The 17107-nt window shown below is 43.5% G+C and overlaps 1 protein-coding gene across 1 annotated transcript; it reads right to left on the minus strand.

Annotated features, from left to right (window-relative positions):
• Positions 1-10652: 10652 nt before the first annotated feature.
• On the minus strand, positions 10653-15530 carry LOC119441075 (uncharacterized). Its single transcript, XM_049663105.1, has 4 exons — positions 15489-15530; positions 14687-14759; positions 12773-12813; positions 10653-11424 (listed from the first exon to the last, which is right to left on the minus strand). The coding sequence occupies exons 2-4, from the start codon at positions 14746-14748 to the stop codon at positions 11150-11152; spliced, it is 378 nt and encodes a 125-aa protein (XP_049519062.1). The 5' UTR covers positions 14749-14759; positions 15489-15530; the 3' UTR covers positions 10653-11149.
• Positions 15531-17107: the final 1577 nt, after the last annotated feature.

Here is a 17107-nt window from a genome sequence, read left to right on the forward strand (position 1 = left end):
TCGTAACTTCGCACTGCAGTAGGATAGATAGCATTTTTTCTTTCATAAAGCTTCATCATTTGCAGACTACCGCATGGGGACGTAAGGCTGATGAAGTAAGTTGGTTGAATAATTGGGCATCTTTCTGGCAGATGTGCTTGCGTCCAGGTTAACTCCTATGATAAAGCGACGGCCCTGGAAATGCTTTTGCTCAATCACCCAACGACGCATACGTAAGTTTTCTCCTGTTTCGAAGCTTTCTTCCGGAGCAAGTTGTGTGACAATCTTTTTTCAGCAGCGCTCCACTCAGTTTTTTATAACAAACATATTGTTCGTTAGATGTGGTTACCTTTTATTTTTTCCACGATGTCTGGAACAAAAAAAAACTTCAAAAAATTACGTATTCTCTTAACTTTTAAATCAGGAATAAATGCCTTGATTCGTTGTTGTTTTTTTTTCAACTACGACGTACAAAATAGTCCGGCTACCAAATATTTCTAATGGCTCCCTAAAACTCACGGGTACAGCAGTACATCAGAGGTCTGTTGCTCCCGCTGGAGAAACAGGGGCTAACTTCAAAAATATTTTCATCAGTAAGGGCTCACTGGTCTTGCCATCGGGTAGTCCTCTTAGCGATTAATATGTTCGTCTTCATGATTGGCTCGTACTTCCTCTTACCAACAATTCTAATGCAAAATAATTTGGTTGAATACAGACCCAGAACATTACCTCTATTGTTCATGGTTTCTCTACGAAATGCGAAGCAGTTTAAAAGAAAAAAAAGAGGCGCGCTTTCTCGCTTCTGTCGTGGTACGATTCACTTTTCACGTCTATTCTACTTCAGAAACAAGAGCTAATTGCGGAACGCTCCGCTGTGCTTACGGTGAACGCCACCTAGGTGGCGTATAGTGCTTCTTGATGCCAGCGTACATGCTGGCATCGAGGCGTCGCAGTGCTACCGAAGCGTTCACGTTAGTGTCATAATGCAGTACTTCTCTTTTCTGCTCGTTACACGGAGGAGTGTTAGATATATAAGGCGAAAAAGTAGCTCTCTGCAAATTTGTGGCGCAATCGAAACGCTCGGCGATCTATCGTCGCGGATAGAGGTCGTTTCGATTGCGCCCAAATTTTGCAGAGAGTGCACAAATTATGTTCGTGTACATTGTCGGGGCTGCCGCCGTACGGAAAACGATACGAAATCTGTCGTATTTCCACTACGTCAGTGAAGTCTTGGTGGAGCATACAAAAAAGAGGGCCGCGCTTTCTCGCCTCTGTCGTGATACGAGTCACACGCACCTTTCTACATCCGTTCGTAATTGACCAGCTATGTCTCTTGCTCACCCGTCTCACTCTGTACACAAGGCATGAGTGCACGAGCAAAAATGAATAGCCGAGGCATTATTATCCGCCGGAATGCTCAAACTCCATCTTTCGCTGCATTACTACTGTTTCGCTAAAAATCTTGCGTCTTTACTTTTTATCATATATACAGTGTGTCCCAGCTATCACGCAGCACGATTTAAAAAAAGAGGAACAGTGTTACGCGAAGCAAACCTTGTGCGTATTGTTTCCAGTACAGTGGAGTAGCCGCCAGTATTTTTTTTCGTTACTGATATTTAATTAATTACATGAAATTAATTATCTAACTCGAGAAGTACTGTCCTAATTATCAAAGTGTCAATGAGAAAGTTGTAGAGCAACATGAAAAACTCCCGATACAGCTATCTGTTGCTCAATACGTGCTACATAAAAGTGTTTTTCCGAGCATAAAAGAAGCCCGCGAATACACGCAAAGTGCCTCGAGCAGCCAGTCGTGCGGCAATTATGCGTGTATTCGCGGGCTTCTTTCACACTCGGAAAAACACATTTATGTAGCACGTATTGAGCAACAGAAAGCTGTATCGGGAGTTTTTCATGATACTCTACAACTTTCTCATTGACACTTTGATAATTAGGACAGTACTTCTCGAGTTAGATAATTATTTACAAATAATTATTTAAATCTCAGTAACGAAAAACTTACTGGCGGCTACTCCACTGTACAGGAATCAATACGCACTAAAGTGGATTCGCGTAACGCTGTTCCTCTTTTTTTAAATTGTGCTGCGTGATAGCTGCGACACCCTGTATATATATATATATATATATATATATATATATCCTAGGATCGTAAACAACTAAGCAAACAGAAGCAAGCGCAGAACAAGTGTTACAAACAATTGAAGAATTTTATTTCAAGCACCGCATTATAGAACCTATTTTATTGTGTATTTGTAGTCCAAATAATCAAAAACCTAAATTTTCTATGACAGATTCAGTTGTACCGGTTTTCTGGTACACTTTTGAAATATACGGAACTTACGTGCCCGACGAATCCAAACGTCCGGATAAATTCTTCGTTATTATTTATTCTAGCTACTCACGTTAGGCGATCTGCTGCAATTGCGAAATTGAAGCCAAGCAGTGGTGAAGTCTGTTTTGCTTAGCAGAAATCGCAATATTAGCTCCACTTCGGAGATATGAGGCTTCCATGCGCACTGCATAATACATCGACGTTACAGCTGACGGTTTCCGAATAGCGTGCGTCAAGATGTTCGACAAACAGATTGCTAATTGTAACGCCAATGCAATCTTTAGCATAATTCTGGAATAAATATTTTAGAAGAATTTAATTCTGGCGTTTTACATGCCAAAACCACGATTTGATTACGAGGCTGCTGTAGTGGGTGACTCTGTGGTAATTTTGACCACCAGGGGATATTTAAAGTGGACACAGCGTACGGGAAACATGCGTTTTTACATTTCGCGCTTATCGAAATTTGGCCGCCGCGGCCGGAATTTGATTTCGCGACCTCGTGCTTAGCAGCGCCACATTATAGTCACTAAGCCACTGCGGCGGGTGTATCTTAGAAGCGGCTGTAGTTCTGGGATTTCTGCAAAAGTGACATGCAGTTATATCCACCGCTCGGCTTTAAGTCTGCAAGTGCAACATCTTCCCCACAATAAATATTCAACAGTTAATTATTGATTTTTTGTCTTTTTATTAGCCAGCTAGACATTGCAATTTTTTGTGCAACTTACGACCGCATCTTCAGGCAATTCACGGGAACCAACCAAATAGCTCTATATTCCACGATATTTTTATAACGAAGAAAAAAAAAGACCGTATACCGTTAATTCGTGACCTGTACTTGGAAGACTGAGCTCATTGTCGGACAAGAATGGGAAAACGTGACGCGTACGCGAGAATCGCTGATAAAAATGATGCTTAAGAAAGAACAAAACCTGCGGAGAGCACTTTCCACTAAAGCTTCAATGTGCGGTTTATGTAGGTCATTTCATTTTGAGATAATGCAGAAAAATGGAGAGCTTGCGAAAGTATCACCCCATTATTGATCGCATGCACAGCAGCAGTCAGGCGAGCACATGTCCTGCGGTATCGCTTTATCGCCTTGCACCTGCAAATGCAAGATACATGCACGTGCGAAGCACTGAATGGGCGTATTGCGGCCTTGTATCTGACGACAGTAGTATGCGTATTCACGAGGCGCAAGATGAGGCCACGTGGGTCTTCCTCGAGGCAGACGGCACTTTGCAGGCGTTGACGACGGTGCACTTCACTTAGTGCACTTGGGCCTTCAATCTTGACACGACACAAAGTCTGCTCAACTTGTTGGCCGTGTATATTAAAAAAAGATTCTGGTGTTTTACGTGCGAAAACCACAATCTGATTACGAGACACACCGTAACTTTTGCATTTTCCTGCCATCGATATGCGGCCGCCGCAGCCGGGATTGAACCTGCGACTTCCAGCTTAACAGCGTACTGCTATAGCCATAAGCCTATCGCGGCTGGACGTAGTTGGTGACGGAAAAACAAACTTCGACGCCCACTATTTGCGTGATTTTTTTTATCGTGCGCGAGAAATCGTGGACAAGCGAATTGACTCGTCTATAGCCCTTTCTATGCTGACTGGGTCAGAGTGAGTGAGTCGCAATTTTATTTATCGAAGGGGTGAGGGGTAAGGGAGGCTAAGCGACGAAGGCTGTCAGGCTCTGTATTGCGAATCCCTAAGAGCAAACCACTAAGAAGGTTTGTCGGTTCGACCTGAAGTAAATTATCTGGGTAACCTACGCATGTGGAATGTTTCCGTTCGTACGTTAAAGCTGAGCCGGATTTTTTCAAATCATCACAGGCAGAGAACGTTCTTAATAGCAGTGGTGCTGACCACACGCATTACGAGCTCTGAATTTCCTGAGCTGAAGGCGAGAAGGTCTTTGCGGGTCGAGTTGCCCAATGCCAGCAAACGTGATCACAGAAGAAGGTTTGGTTCATGTCGAAATACAGCACTTGTAGATCTTTTGCAAATTCATCCTTGAGGGAAGAATGTGGGAAAACCTTAAGAATGAGTTCTAATAATTTCTGCTGTATTATGCGCTGGATCATCTCTGCGCTGGTGAAATAGGTTAATCTTTCACGCAGCGTACCGAGACAACGAGTACACACCGTTGCAAAATTCGCAAAACTATAGATCGCTTAAATTTGGCGCAAGGCACTAGTTGATGCCCAGACCCTCCTTACCTGTCCAAGAACTTTCCCCTCAAAGATAATGACTGTGGACTTCAAGCAGAAGTTTATTAGGTCTAGAAAATTGTCAACGCTAATCTCAAAAGAGCGCCTAAAATTCAAGCTTCTTGTTGAGTTCATAGCTTCTTTTAAAGGAAGGTGCAACAGGGTTGCATGAATGTCTTAGTCTTTAAGTTGGATTGAAAATCGCGTGAGACACCAAAGCGCGTTGTGGTGTGTGTTGCTTCTGTTATTATTTTATTCTATCCTGCACTGCTTCACTGTCAAAAGTCATGCTGAATGAACCAGCATGGTTCTGAACTAGTCCACATTTACGGTCCGACGCCCTGTAAATGTGCAAAATTTTACCTGCACACGGCACCCCGTTCTGCAGATATTGCATATCACCCTACCTTCGTGCAGCGAAGCAGTCGTAGTGTCTAGCACTGGACGTTTATTTGCTCGTGAATAACGCTTATTAGGAATAACCTCAACACGCTTCAAATCTCCATGCACTCTTCCAGACAGAAAGGTGTGTTTTTTGTTCAGATATATTTTTAACCTTCGGTCATTTTATTTACACGAGAGAATCGATTTCGTGATACAACATTACAGCTTATCGCGGGACAGATGGCGCAAATAAAATGCACGAAGCAATAGCACAACAAAGACAGCTCTGCCTGAAGGCGACACATTGAAAGCAATAACAAGTTTTAGCGTAGCACTCGTGCTTTTTGCGCGGAATCCTGACAATACGCGGAGGTGACATGGCATGACGCAGCACGCGGGACAACTGCGGCTGCGTAGCGGGAACATCATCATAGAAGATACAAAGGTTATCACAGTGCTGGTGCGATGACAAATGCCGGCAGCGACATTAGAGGCGCCAAGCCTTGATAGTGCATATGGTGATACCGGTGCAAAACTGCCGGGGTTGCATGGATTTGACGTTACATACATTTTGCGTGACGCTTACTGTCTGTTCCGCTCAGACCAGTGTACGCACCGCGGTCGCATGCCAGCAGCGTAAACCAGAATGCTTCCCTACTGTGGCACAGGTCCTTGAGAGGTCTGTAAGAGTGCCTTCGCTTTGCTTCATTGTTTTCCTGCTAAGCGCACTGCACTTCTCTAATGACCTGCAAAACCTCCACGCATGCTGCTCACATGTGAAGCACATTCTTAATTAAGACGTTTTTAGGATGTGAACATATTGCAGTCCTCGCTCTCCTAACACTCTGGAGAGCGTTGGTAATATTTCGTGGGCGTCGCTGCATGCGTTGATTCAAAATTCACGATTAAGAAACTCGTAGTTTGTCGTGCTGGAATAACTTCAGCGACAGTATTCTAAAATCTATTACGCAATTTAGCCCACGGTACCTTTAGAGGCAAGCATCAGCCGCATAGGACCGGCATTTATATAGTGAGAATTACGGCGTTTAGTTACTGACCCGCTGTGCAGGACACGATCATTGCAATGACTAATTAGCCGTTTGAAAGCTACTGGTTCACTTACTTGATGTCACAACGCTATCTCACCTGCAGCAGCTTCTCGTATAGCCCCCACGGCAGAAAAAAGTGCATGGTTGTGATGGCTATCTGCTCTTGTGTAATTTCAAATCGCATAGAAAAGTTAGTAAAAAGTGGCTGAGGTTGAACTCTTATAAACGTAGTTTTCACGAGCGAAAGGTTTCTTTTGCTTGGTTTTGCAAAGAATATGCACACCGTGGTTCATTATTGCAGGATTCCGTGCATGGTAATCTAGCCTCCCTTTGCTCCGGTGTTTCAGCAGCCAACTTTGTCTTTGCTTGTGATTTCGGAGCCTGCCGTATAGCTATATCTACTGCATGACTGGATTCAGCCTGTCGCTTGCGCTGAAACGCACGCATAGACGCTCCAGCCCGCGCGCCATGCATGGCGAGATTGAGAGACCAAGCGCCGGTGAAGCAGCTGGTAAACCCTCGCCTAGTCACGTGGACCGTAGTGCCGAAGCTCCGAGCGAGCACAGCTGCGACGCCCCGCCGCAGCGGATCACGTGGCGTTACGTCACAACTGCCACACCTGCGCTCCGGCGGCTCAAGATTATTGCGATGCGATGAATGATCTTGCGAGATTTTGCGTAGTAGAGCTTTCGCGCTAGAATAAAATAGTGTGATTAACAATTACACTCCTGTGGTGAAAGAACTATTCAAATTTGAGCACAAATAACAGCGTGGTTGAAATTAACCGCAATCACGCGTCCTCAGACTTTGACGCGCTGTGCCTTTTTTTTTCATTCGATGTCACTCAAGGCCATGGCATCGTAGTCAGTCGTGGCTGTACACTAGATCGGCCATTCTTCAAAGAAAAGCACTCGGTAGGCCGAGTGCGAACTCATTGGTCAGTTCTCCAGTTCCCTACATTGCACTGTAGAACTAATGAATATGCATCTGGAGGAATAGATCTCATGTAAAGGGGTCTTCGCAGCGCTCTGAAAGACGCAATAATCGTTGTGATCTTCGTTAGTGCACTCTTAGGCAATACCATATTAAAGCACCGCATATAACGCGGGAAGTAGATCAGGCTTTCGAGTCTTATAAATGGCTGACTGCCGAGAAGTCCACGCGTGGTGTCCGTGATAAGAAGCGTGGCGAGCCGGTGCTTGCGAATGCTGAGCATTGTTCCCTCGCTTGCCGCACACTCAGTGGCACATACTCAGTGACCCAAGTTGCAGAGAAGTTAATTGAACAGCGGAACATAACCAGTGCAATTGCCGCGCAACCTGGGGTTGCTTTTCTTAAGGAACCCTTGTGACGTGGGTTTGATTGCGCCAGCCATCGAAGAAATTTAAGGGATTTTTCTCGTAATTGTGGTGCGGCACATTCCCAGTAGCACTTATCTAGGTAGGTAAGTTGGCGTCAAACACGTTCAGTGAAGAGCCACAGACCTACTGGCACATACCCAGGGACTGAAGTTGACATTGGAGACCACCACACACCGAGTGGCACATACGCAGTATTCCTAGTAAGCGCCAAAGAGTTTCTTCTAAACAGTGGTACCTACCCAGTGCCGCGTCTACAGAGACCCATGTCGGCGTGATAGATGCACTTTGAAGTGCAGCAGGTATGTGCGCATGACCGCCTATTCAGCGATCCAAGTTGGCCCGATCGTCGGTTTAGAATGCTGCAACCTCAGCACAGCAGCCCTATGCGATTCCCTTTCGACCACTGGCTATCCAGTGAACCAGGTAGTTGGGAAAATGGTTAGGTGAAAACATACAAACATAGATAGATAGATAGATAGATAGATAGATAGATAGATAGATAAATAGATAGATAGATAGATAGATAGATAGATCGATAGATAGATAGATAGATAGATAAATAGATAGATTACGGAAGTGTATGAAGCACCCTAAGAAAGCTAACACATTAAAAGTTCGAAATCAATTCAAACTCTAGTTCACGTGGATTAACTGGTGTATGAACCATATAATTTAGTCTCTGAGGGCCGCAGCGTCTCAAGCAACAAATTTACAGACATCATGAAGCGCCGCGCCTAACGACAGCTTCTAAAATCGCTAGCTGCCACCAGGGAAGAACGCGAGAACGCTGCCCCTCACCATGCGGCGGTACAACCACCACCCTATCGCAGTACTTAATGGTACCACTTATCGCGAGCCATCGGCGTTTAATCGACGGTAACGAAGTGGCGCCTATGCATGCAGCTCCGCGCGCCGCACGCTCAAGCTAGAGCTCGAAGGAGGAACATGCGGGCCAGCAGCCTCCACTGATTTCGTCTGCGTTCGACCGACGAGTACTAAAGAGTGTAGGAGATCACGAAAAGTGCCGTTGCACAATGTGTATATATATATATATATATATATATATATATATATATATATATATATATATATAGATATATATATATATATAAAGAAGACAAATTCTGTGATTGCTCGCAAGCGATGCGAAGTGAAGGGTACACAAATGCTAAAGCATGCTGTAACTTCGCATAACTTTCTGTTTTGCTTGTGTCGCAGTATTTTTTTTTTTTTTTTTTTTTGCAATGGGCGTCTTGCGCTGGCGTTTGAGGTATAGCAGCGGTGCCTGGTGGCGCGAGAGAAGTTATATCTGGGTAGTACCAGCTTGGGTAGTATTGAGCCCTGGCTGTGGCGAAGCACGTTTCTCGCCAGAGTTTTACGTCCATTCGCACACTTTTCGGCCCTATTGCGAGTGCGAAAAGGCTCGTCACTAGTTTAAAGAAAACGGACTCTCCGTGTGCCGTAGGACGTAATGCTAGAAGCAGAACGAATCGGTGACGCCGATCCGCAGAGGCCTAGCTCAGCCGCGAAAAAGCATCACCGTCGTTACTGCTGCGTCGTGAGCTGCCACGAGCAAGAAGGCCTGAAATCCAACATCAGATCCTACCGTTTTTTTCGAGGCCTCACGAAGCGGAGCGTCGGGCGCGCTGGATAACTTGATTACCCCGCTATGAGCAGCACAGGCTTGAGAGTTAAATGTGCTCATCCTTGACCTCAAGCCAGCACGTTGAGGCAGCGCAGCAAGAAAGTATTGATTACAGCAGATCGATGTTCGAGCGCTGTGATTAAAAGCTACATCAAGCGAGCAGCCCACGAGCTCGTGCTGCAGCGCGATTCGCACGTACGTTACTGCGAACTCATATATATGCATTGCATCATTTATTTATCAGTTGCTGAAAGGACAGATGGCCGCTACTACAGCGCAGGCATAACTACTTGTCTAGCGGCATGCAGTTAACAAAGATTGCAGGAGGCCCGCCGTTTGGCGGCATGCTGAAACACAGCTGCCGTCGCTGCGCGTACGATAGTGTGCTCGAGCAGCTCGTACATCGCGGCATGCTGAAAACCGCTGCCGTCGCGGCGCGTACCGTTGTGCACTCGAATTGTTTCGTACACATCATGTCTGCTTATCACTGCTGTGAATTCATTTATAGCAAGCATTTCCTCGCGTTTGTGTGCCTGAATCTAGCAGCGTGCAAACCTTACCTGAAGTTCAACTTGGTACGTGACTCGCTTCACTTGCGATTGACACCGCACTAAAACTTCACCGCTTATTTCTTGAACGGCGTACACGTATTCGGTGTTGCGGAATTTCTTGCCTTTGCGCAGCCTGCCACCCCTGAAAAACATCTTAGGCGCCCGATATTCGCTGCAGACCATGGTACAACACAACCGAAAGTGGCGCGTCCATATTGAAACGTGCTTTCCGAAGCAGACGACTGAGCTGGGTACTACCCAGTTTCGGATTAAGGGGGCTTTTTAGCACCATTTTTGCAGCGCCCCCTGGGCAACGCAGAAGCCCCATAGAAAAGCGCCTGGCGCTCCCATTTTTGGTAGTTCTAGGGATACACTGCTATTGGTGTGGATCTTGTGCACGCTTAAAACTGGAGACGTCCTACATAGCAACATCGTCTGACTTTCGTACTCTTCGTGTCCTTCGCAGGACTGTTTGCATGAAAGCTGTGTAATCCATGATTTTGGGCATTTTGCACTGTGGTTTTCACTGCCGTCTCCTACGAGTGACGTTAGCTTGGACCTTAGGCTCAACTACCCACTCTCCCTTATCCTTTTCCGGTTCGTTTGGCTTGTGTTGACACACTTCATGACATTCTTTGCAGAACAAGTTTTGGAGAAGTTATATTAGGTGTGCAGTACAGGTGTGAGTGTGCGATTTCTAAGTACGGTGCACCAATTTGGGACACAGTTTATGATCCAGGAAGACTTTGCAATGGTGTCCAATGAGCTGGCTCTCGTGAAAAAAAGGCCACATAAAGAAAGACTTGTGAAGCGAATCGAATAGGTTTTTCTCAAATATTATGCGCTGATAATGAAATGTCTGTTTCTACATCAACATAATTACGAATATTAAACAATTAGTAGCGGTTACTTGAACTAAATGGACTCGATCACAAATATGAGCAAAACAAATAATTTTTCTTCCTAGAGTGTTTCGCAAGATGAACATTAATTATATTATGTTGGCGTCTGATGCGTATGAATGCGGAATCGCTTATATTGAGGTTAGGCACAACCATATGAAGCCAACTGAGAATGAAGCTAAGGAAAACATAGCAAAAAATTGTCTTTAATTGGAATGATGAAATTTTACGGCATAGTGAAATGAATGGGGCCGAAAAAACAGGATGCCTTCGTTGGAAGTCGAATCCCAGCCTCCGCATTACGCGGGCGTTTCTGACGATGGCGCACGTCAACAATTTCGGGTATCTATTCATGTGTTCAAGACCCAACCCCGAGGGTGCTAGCCTGCACCACTCATGCCACGGAGGTGGATGTGCCACACCCTTTCGATTGCTCACATACCATGCAACCTGAACATTAGGAACAGGCAGCGGAGGTTTCAGCTCGCACCGGCCTCATGTGGTTGTGATTTAACAGGGATCAGGCCATTAGGTTTCTTGTTTCCATTCATATCTAGTTTAGGTTATTTAAAACACCCCATACAACGACACGATGGTCGATAATCTGTACGCTAGTGACACCTACTGCCTTCTATATAGGCCCAGGAGGCTCGGTTTCGGTACTGATCTGATGTGACTCTACGTTGAAAATTTCACTATAGATTTATTAGCCGTCTCGCTTGGCTTGGTTCCTCTCCACGAGATGTTTCACTCCAGCCGAGAATACTCCCGTGCCTAGTCCAATGGCAATGGCCTTCACAATTAGCATTATGAAGTACTCTTCGGTGCCTTCATCGGGTTCAGCGCTGATGCTCAGAGATTTCAGCGCCTGCAGCACGCTGTCCTTTTCATCAGCGACATTGGGGGAGACGTCACCCTGGGCGATCTTGCGCAGTAATCCGGCCACGTTCGCTGCTGCGTCTGTCACAGCTGGTTTAGTATCTGTAAATGGTGCAAGATATTGATTCTCATTTTTGTAGTTATGTGTTTGGTAATCTTTTGCCCTCAATTAAAATTCACTCCCTTTTCCTCAAATTACTGCTCTGGAGTGGACCAATACATTACGGTACACGTAATTTTTCTCTTTGAATGAAAAACGAGGTGAAATACTCATGAGCTGCCCGTTACTAATAGAACGTTTGCGCTTGCCGTTCGCGTTTAAAATCAAATAAATAGCGAGGCATACGAATTGCACAAGATACATTTTCAAACAACTCAATAGTTTCTTGGGAGCATTCAGCGAAATTGCCTGACACATTTGAACATACCAAAACTACCTAAATAGGGCTTAGGTTGCAGGCAATAAAAAAGAATGCAAGTCGCGACGAGATTGCAACACGCAACAAAACACCAAATTGTGGACGAAGATTGCACGACGCCTTATTTCACTTTATATATTTATTTTGGTTTTATCATAATACCACGAGGAATATCTTGAAAAAATATAAGACTTAAAATATGTAATTTCACTAGTCGAGGCAAGCAGACACTTGTAGGAGAAATGAACATCAATAAATTAAACAGCAGGAAATGCAAATATGCCGCTTGGCAGGGGTGTCGTACGATGGGGAGGTGTTAATTTTTCATATGGACCTATTCCAATGCTCAACTAATGAGTTCCTTCAGAACGACATCTTCATTGTTGTACATGTCACAGCTGCACAGATTAGCTTCGTAATATATTTTCGCTCTTACGTTGTGACCGTCAAAAGTATGGGTAGAGAACGCTCAGCGATGTGAAGAGCCTCCTTTTTCACCCCCAGCGTCATACAGCAAATGGAACGTTTTGGACGAACTACTGAAGAGGGGGCTGTAATTCGCTATTTGTGGCACTATCGAGAAACAGAGGGCTTCCTTGCCTAAACCGTCATTGAAGGTAACCGTCATAGTATGGCATCCTCTGGCGCAAAAAGTGTTATTTAGAGTCACTTCTTGTTATAAGAGGTCATCATGATATACATATAGAATAACATAATGTATATTATTGCACGGCGCGCTTTTTAGTGTACCAGCACATTTTCTTCGTTGAGAAAAGAATTGATTCTATTGTATATGCTGTGATAATTGACTTTTTATTGTCACTAATTCCAGACGTAAAATTCCGAAAATACACTTCATGTTACTGTCTTCACAGCCTATTACCAAGGAATTCACTTTGCTTGGAGAATGTATCCAGCATATTCGGTAGTGGCTTCCCCACTCAATTTCCTAATTTCACTCTTACATCCGCCAACCAAGATTTACGTTTTCCGTCAATTATTCAACTAATATCAATCTAACGAGGACATACCTTTCTTAAGGAGCTCCTCTGCAATTCCTCCTGCATCTTGGCTGGAACGCAAGGTAAATGCATTTATTTTAACTGTTAATGATCTTTGTTAAAAATGCACTCCTCAGTGAAAAAGAAAATGCAAAATGTATATCACAGGGTTATAAGTGATTAAAGAGCGAGCACGGCGCAGAACGCGCGTTTGTTCTCCGCCGTGCGTTCACTCCCCGTGAAAGACGCGCCCCTCGCGCCCTTTCACTCGCACATACAGCGTTCGGCGCGCGGCGACGATTTCATCTCCAAATGACGTCATACGGAACCTCACGGCGACGGCGACGCCGACGGCAGAAATCTGCTTTTGAGTGTCCATATAATTGCTATCGCAATAAAAGCAAAACTAGCAACGCAAAGCCTTCGTTATGAATAATTTCATATGCGACATCTAAGCTCTAAAGGCGACTCAACGTTCAAGTTCTGAATGCTACGGTGTGGGAAATAACTGGTAGTTCTGTGCAATTTATTGTCTTACCATGCAAATAACGTCACCTTATCCAAGTGGTGTCATTGAAAGAGTTGAATATTTTAAATGTACTGCGTAACAATTCTTTCTGTCAAACAATATGTATATGTGTAAGTATGATATTAAAATGCTATGCCCCCTGCTACTAGTAAAGCCATGTTGAGGGAAAGTGTAGAACCATAATCCAACATTCCTGTATATTCAGAAATTGTAGCATCAGAATGCAAATGTGAAAGAATGAGATACGAAACAGAATATACTTACATTATGGCAGCATCTGGGCGACGTGGGAAAGATAGAATGGAAAAGAAAACAGATTTCTCATTTAGGATAATTATATCTTGGGTGTGGCACAACTACAAAGTTGATAAGGAAATATTTTATATTTGTCATCTTATGCAAACTCAATATTCTACATAAAGCACAATACAATTTATTGCAATAAATATATTTCGCTTTAGGTGATTCCCACCGATTTATTAACTTCAATATTACCGTGACGCGTTTTGGTACCGTTATAAATCCGTAACTCGTGTTCAGCTTGACAAAAAGTATCCTTGTGAAATATACTTTGACTTTCGGAAAAACGCCTCAGAAATACTAATCGTTCGTTAATAAAATAAAGCATTTAAATTAATTGCAAAAGTATCTGATCAGGACTACGACTAAGATCAACAATGCATCTGGTCATCGGCAGCAAAATCACATTTAGACTCCGTGTACCTCCTTGTGTTTAATCCGGAGCCAGTGGCGAGACGAACACAAAAACAGAATCGCACGCGTTCTGTGCATATGAACATTTCTTTCAAAAAAAGGCAGCCACTATTTCTTCATAAAATATTTGAAATCTAATCAGACAGCTAATTTTCTAACAAACTGTTTTATGCGCGTGTATTATCCTGAAATGCAAATGGTAACTTTTTGCAAAAGTAATAAAAAAGTAATTGAAGCGAATGATGGCTTAACCAATCCGCCTTACTTGGACATTGTCTTTACGTGCTGGCTGCCTACACGAAGCAAGGAATTCACGGACGTTATGTTCATAGCAGTGCCTTTCACTTCGTCTAGATAATGGACATTGATTTCAAGAGAACTCAGAAGCGTTTCTAATTTTCAAGATGGGTATATATTTTTTGTGTTGAGAGATCTGCTCCAAGACCTCTCTCTCTGACTATAACATAATTCTTCTTGATGATTGCATTCTAAAAACTTTGTATCTGTTGTATTCTTTTCCTTTTCTTTGTATTTTTTTAATTGAAGAGCACCTAGCAAGAATTTCACAGCTTCCCAGCAAAGCACGACGAAATAAATATGTAAGGAACATATAGCAAACAACCACGCCCACCTATTGAATTGGGTTTGTTTTGTGAGGCAGCGCTGTATATGATTCGAATTGTACTTAAAAATCAGCAAACTCCAACCACTCACCGAAAGATGTAGTCACCGCAAGCAGAATTAGGAAAATGAAGATCTTCATTTTTCAGACCTCTGGAAAAAAATGTATATTTTTAAAAGGTGCTCAAATAATAGACGGGGCGCCTTCCGGAGAATGCAAGAAATGAAATCACCGACAGACGTTTTACGAGGAACATGAGCGCACGCAAACCGTCTTATCTCTGAAGTATATATTTTGAGCAACGTTCCAGGCGTATATATAAGTTGGTCTGCGGCGCTGAAATCCGAAGTGTGATTAAAGTGGCACTAACAAGCAAAACTAAGTTAGCGGAGTGGCTTGATAAACTTTAACGAGATTTGACTAACATTTAATCCAAGGGCAAACACTCCGCGAGGAGGCGGTATCGGGACGGCGATGAATTCGTTAGGCTACGGATGAGTCTTTAGAAAATTCTCCTTCCTCTTCATTTAGATACATAAATCTAGAAGTCAGGTTAAGCGGAAGTCTTTTCTGACCCAGAGCAGCTTTTGTAGAGGATGCATAAAGATTACAAGTTTTCCTTTAGAATGATCGATGGCAATTACAAATGAAATTATAAACGAAGACAGAGCTCGCATAAATGTACTAACAAAAAGTGAGCAAGATTTGGGTCAATCTTTTAACTCCAATGAATGTCAGTAAAAGTGAAAATAATATTTAAACTAAACACAGAATAAAAATCTTCACAGGTGCTATTATGGTAGGAAATATAGGTTCTTGTAGGATTTTGGGGTTCTTTGAAGTCAAAGCATGAAACCACATAAGCATGAAAACCTCCTCACCTGTGCTCTGCTATTCTGGAACCAGAATGAGCTCAGCTGTCTTAAAGGAGTGCAATATATTCAGGATTTGGTACCAGACAAGCTCACTGGTGGGAATCAAAGACAATGAAAAGATATCATAAAACTCGTTCGAGCGATTTGTCAGGGCATGTGAGTGATAGTGTATGAGCTTTGTAGATAAGTATATCTCTTGGAGATACCATTCATTAGAAGTGCTGACAGATTCTGATCTTCCATGGTAATGCTCGAACAAAAGATGTGTAAGCCGCTTATATAGCTACTGTGAGGAAACAACATTGATATGGTGCATCGCCAGCCTAGGAGATACTGGATCTATCAATCGCGATTTAGGCCATACAAAGCAGCTGAAGTCAGATAACGATCGTACTCTAGGCCGATATGCGTGGAGAAAGCGCTATTGAGATTTAATTGGGTCAGCTGCAGATGGTTTAATCTTGCACCCTTGCCATAGGAAGTGAGCACAAATTAAATCGTTGTCACGATGGAGTAGCACACCCCAGCACTCCGACTAACGAACCGTCGTGCCATTAAAAAGTTTTGTCCTCCATGCTGGCTTCATTGTCATTCTAACAGCTTATCATTATCTTTGTCCTCATTGTACTCTTATGTTTGCTGTGATCGCTTGGTGAGCTAATCGTTTTTGGAACCCACAGAGAGCTTTCTTTTGAGGCTCAGATTCTATTTCAGCAACACGTTTGCACCGATTATCATTCCACATCATGCTATACAGCGTGAAAAACAAAATGATCATTAGTTACAGCAGTTAACAATGTATATTTTCTTTTGTGCCCTTAATATGCGTCACATCCTCTCACTGCTGAACTCGAGCCAGTTAGTGCTACAGGCATCCCCGATTAGTGGTAATAACAAGAGCACTACAGGCTCGAGATATCCGTAGGATGCGGTGCTACTCCAGTAAACTTCGGTGACAACTTGCAGCCCCATTTGCACGCGTTACAGGAAAAATGTAACCCATTACAAAAGCTTACCTATTTAAAAAATTTAATTGATTGCAGTAACTTATCACTGCATAAAGAAATTAAGTTAGCAATTACTAAAACGCAATTGATTACTTTCACGTTGCTTTCCGTCAATGCTTTATAAAGATTACAAAATTAAAATGAAGAAAACGAGCTGGCCTGGCCTTTTCTGTGCGTCCTCCGTAGCCATTCAAATGTTGTTGATCTTCGCTAACGATTGCCTTTCAGAGTTTTCGGTGATTATCAGCCCTCTTTTCTGATGAAGAAGAGATCAGCAGCACCACAAAAACTCGCGAACACTAAACACTGTAGGGTGGTGCCGCAACGTTGAATTGTGGTTACTCAATGTCCGGATACTCGCGCCTAGGCCTTCTACAATGCGTCACGCTTCATTGTTGCTGAGGCTCAGAGAAGGCGCTGCCGGCAGGTCGAATGAAAGCTGAAAGAAAAAAAATCATAGGTGCTTTGCTAGCAGCCGTATCCAAGAAGCCATGAATAAGGAGCCGCAGCAGCACCCATTCAATCCATCGCCCAATTTCTCGAAGAACTTCAATATGACTTAACAACTACGGAGCACCTGGGATTATCTATCTGAACATGCGCAGCCGTGAAGATTCT

This window comes from Dermacentor silvarum, chromosome 2, assembly GCF_013339745.2.
Source record: "Dermacentor silvarum isolate Dsil-2018 chromosome 2, BIME_Dsil_1.4, whole genome shotgun sequence".
NCBI lineage: Eukaryota > Metazoa > Arthropoda > Arachnida > Ixodida > Ixodidae > Dermacentor > Dermacentor silvarum.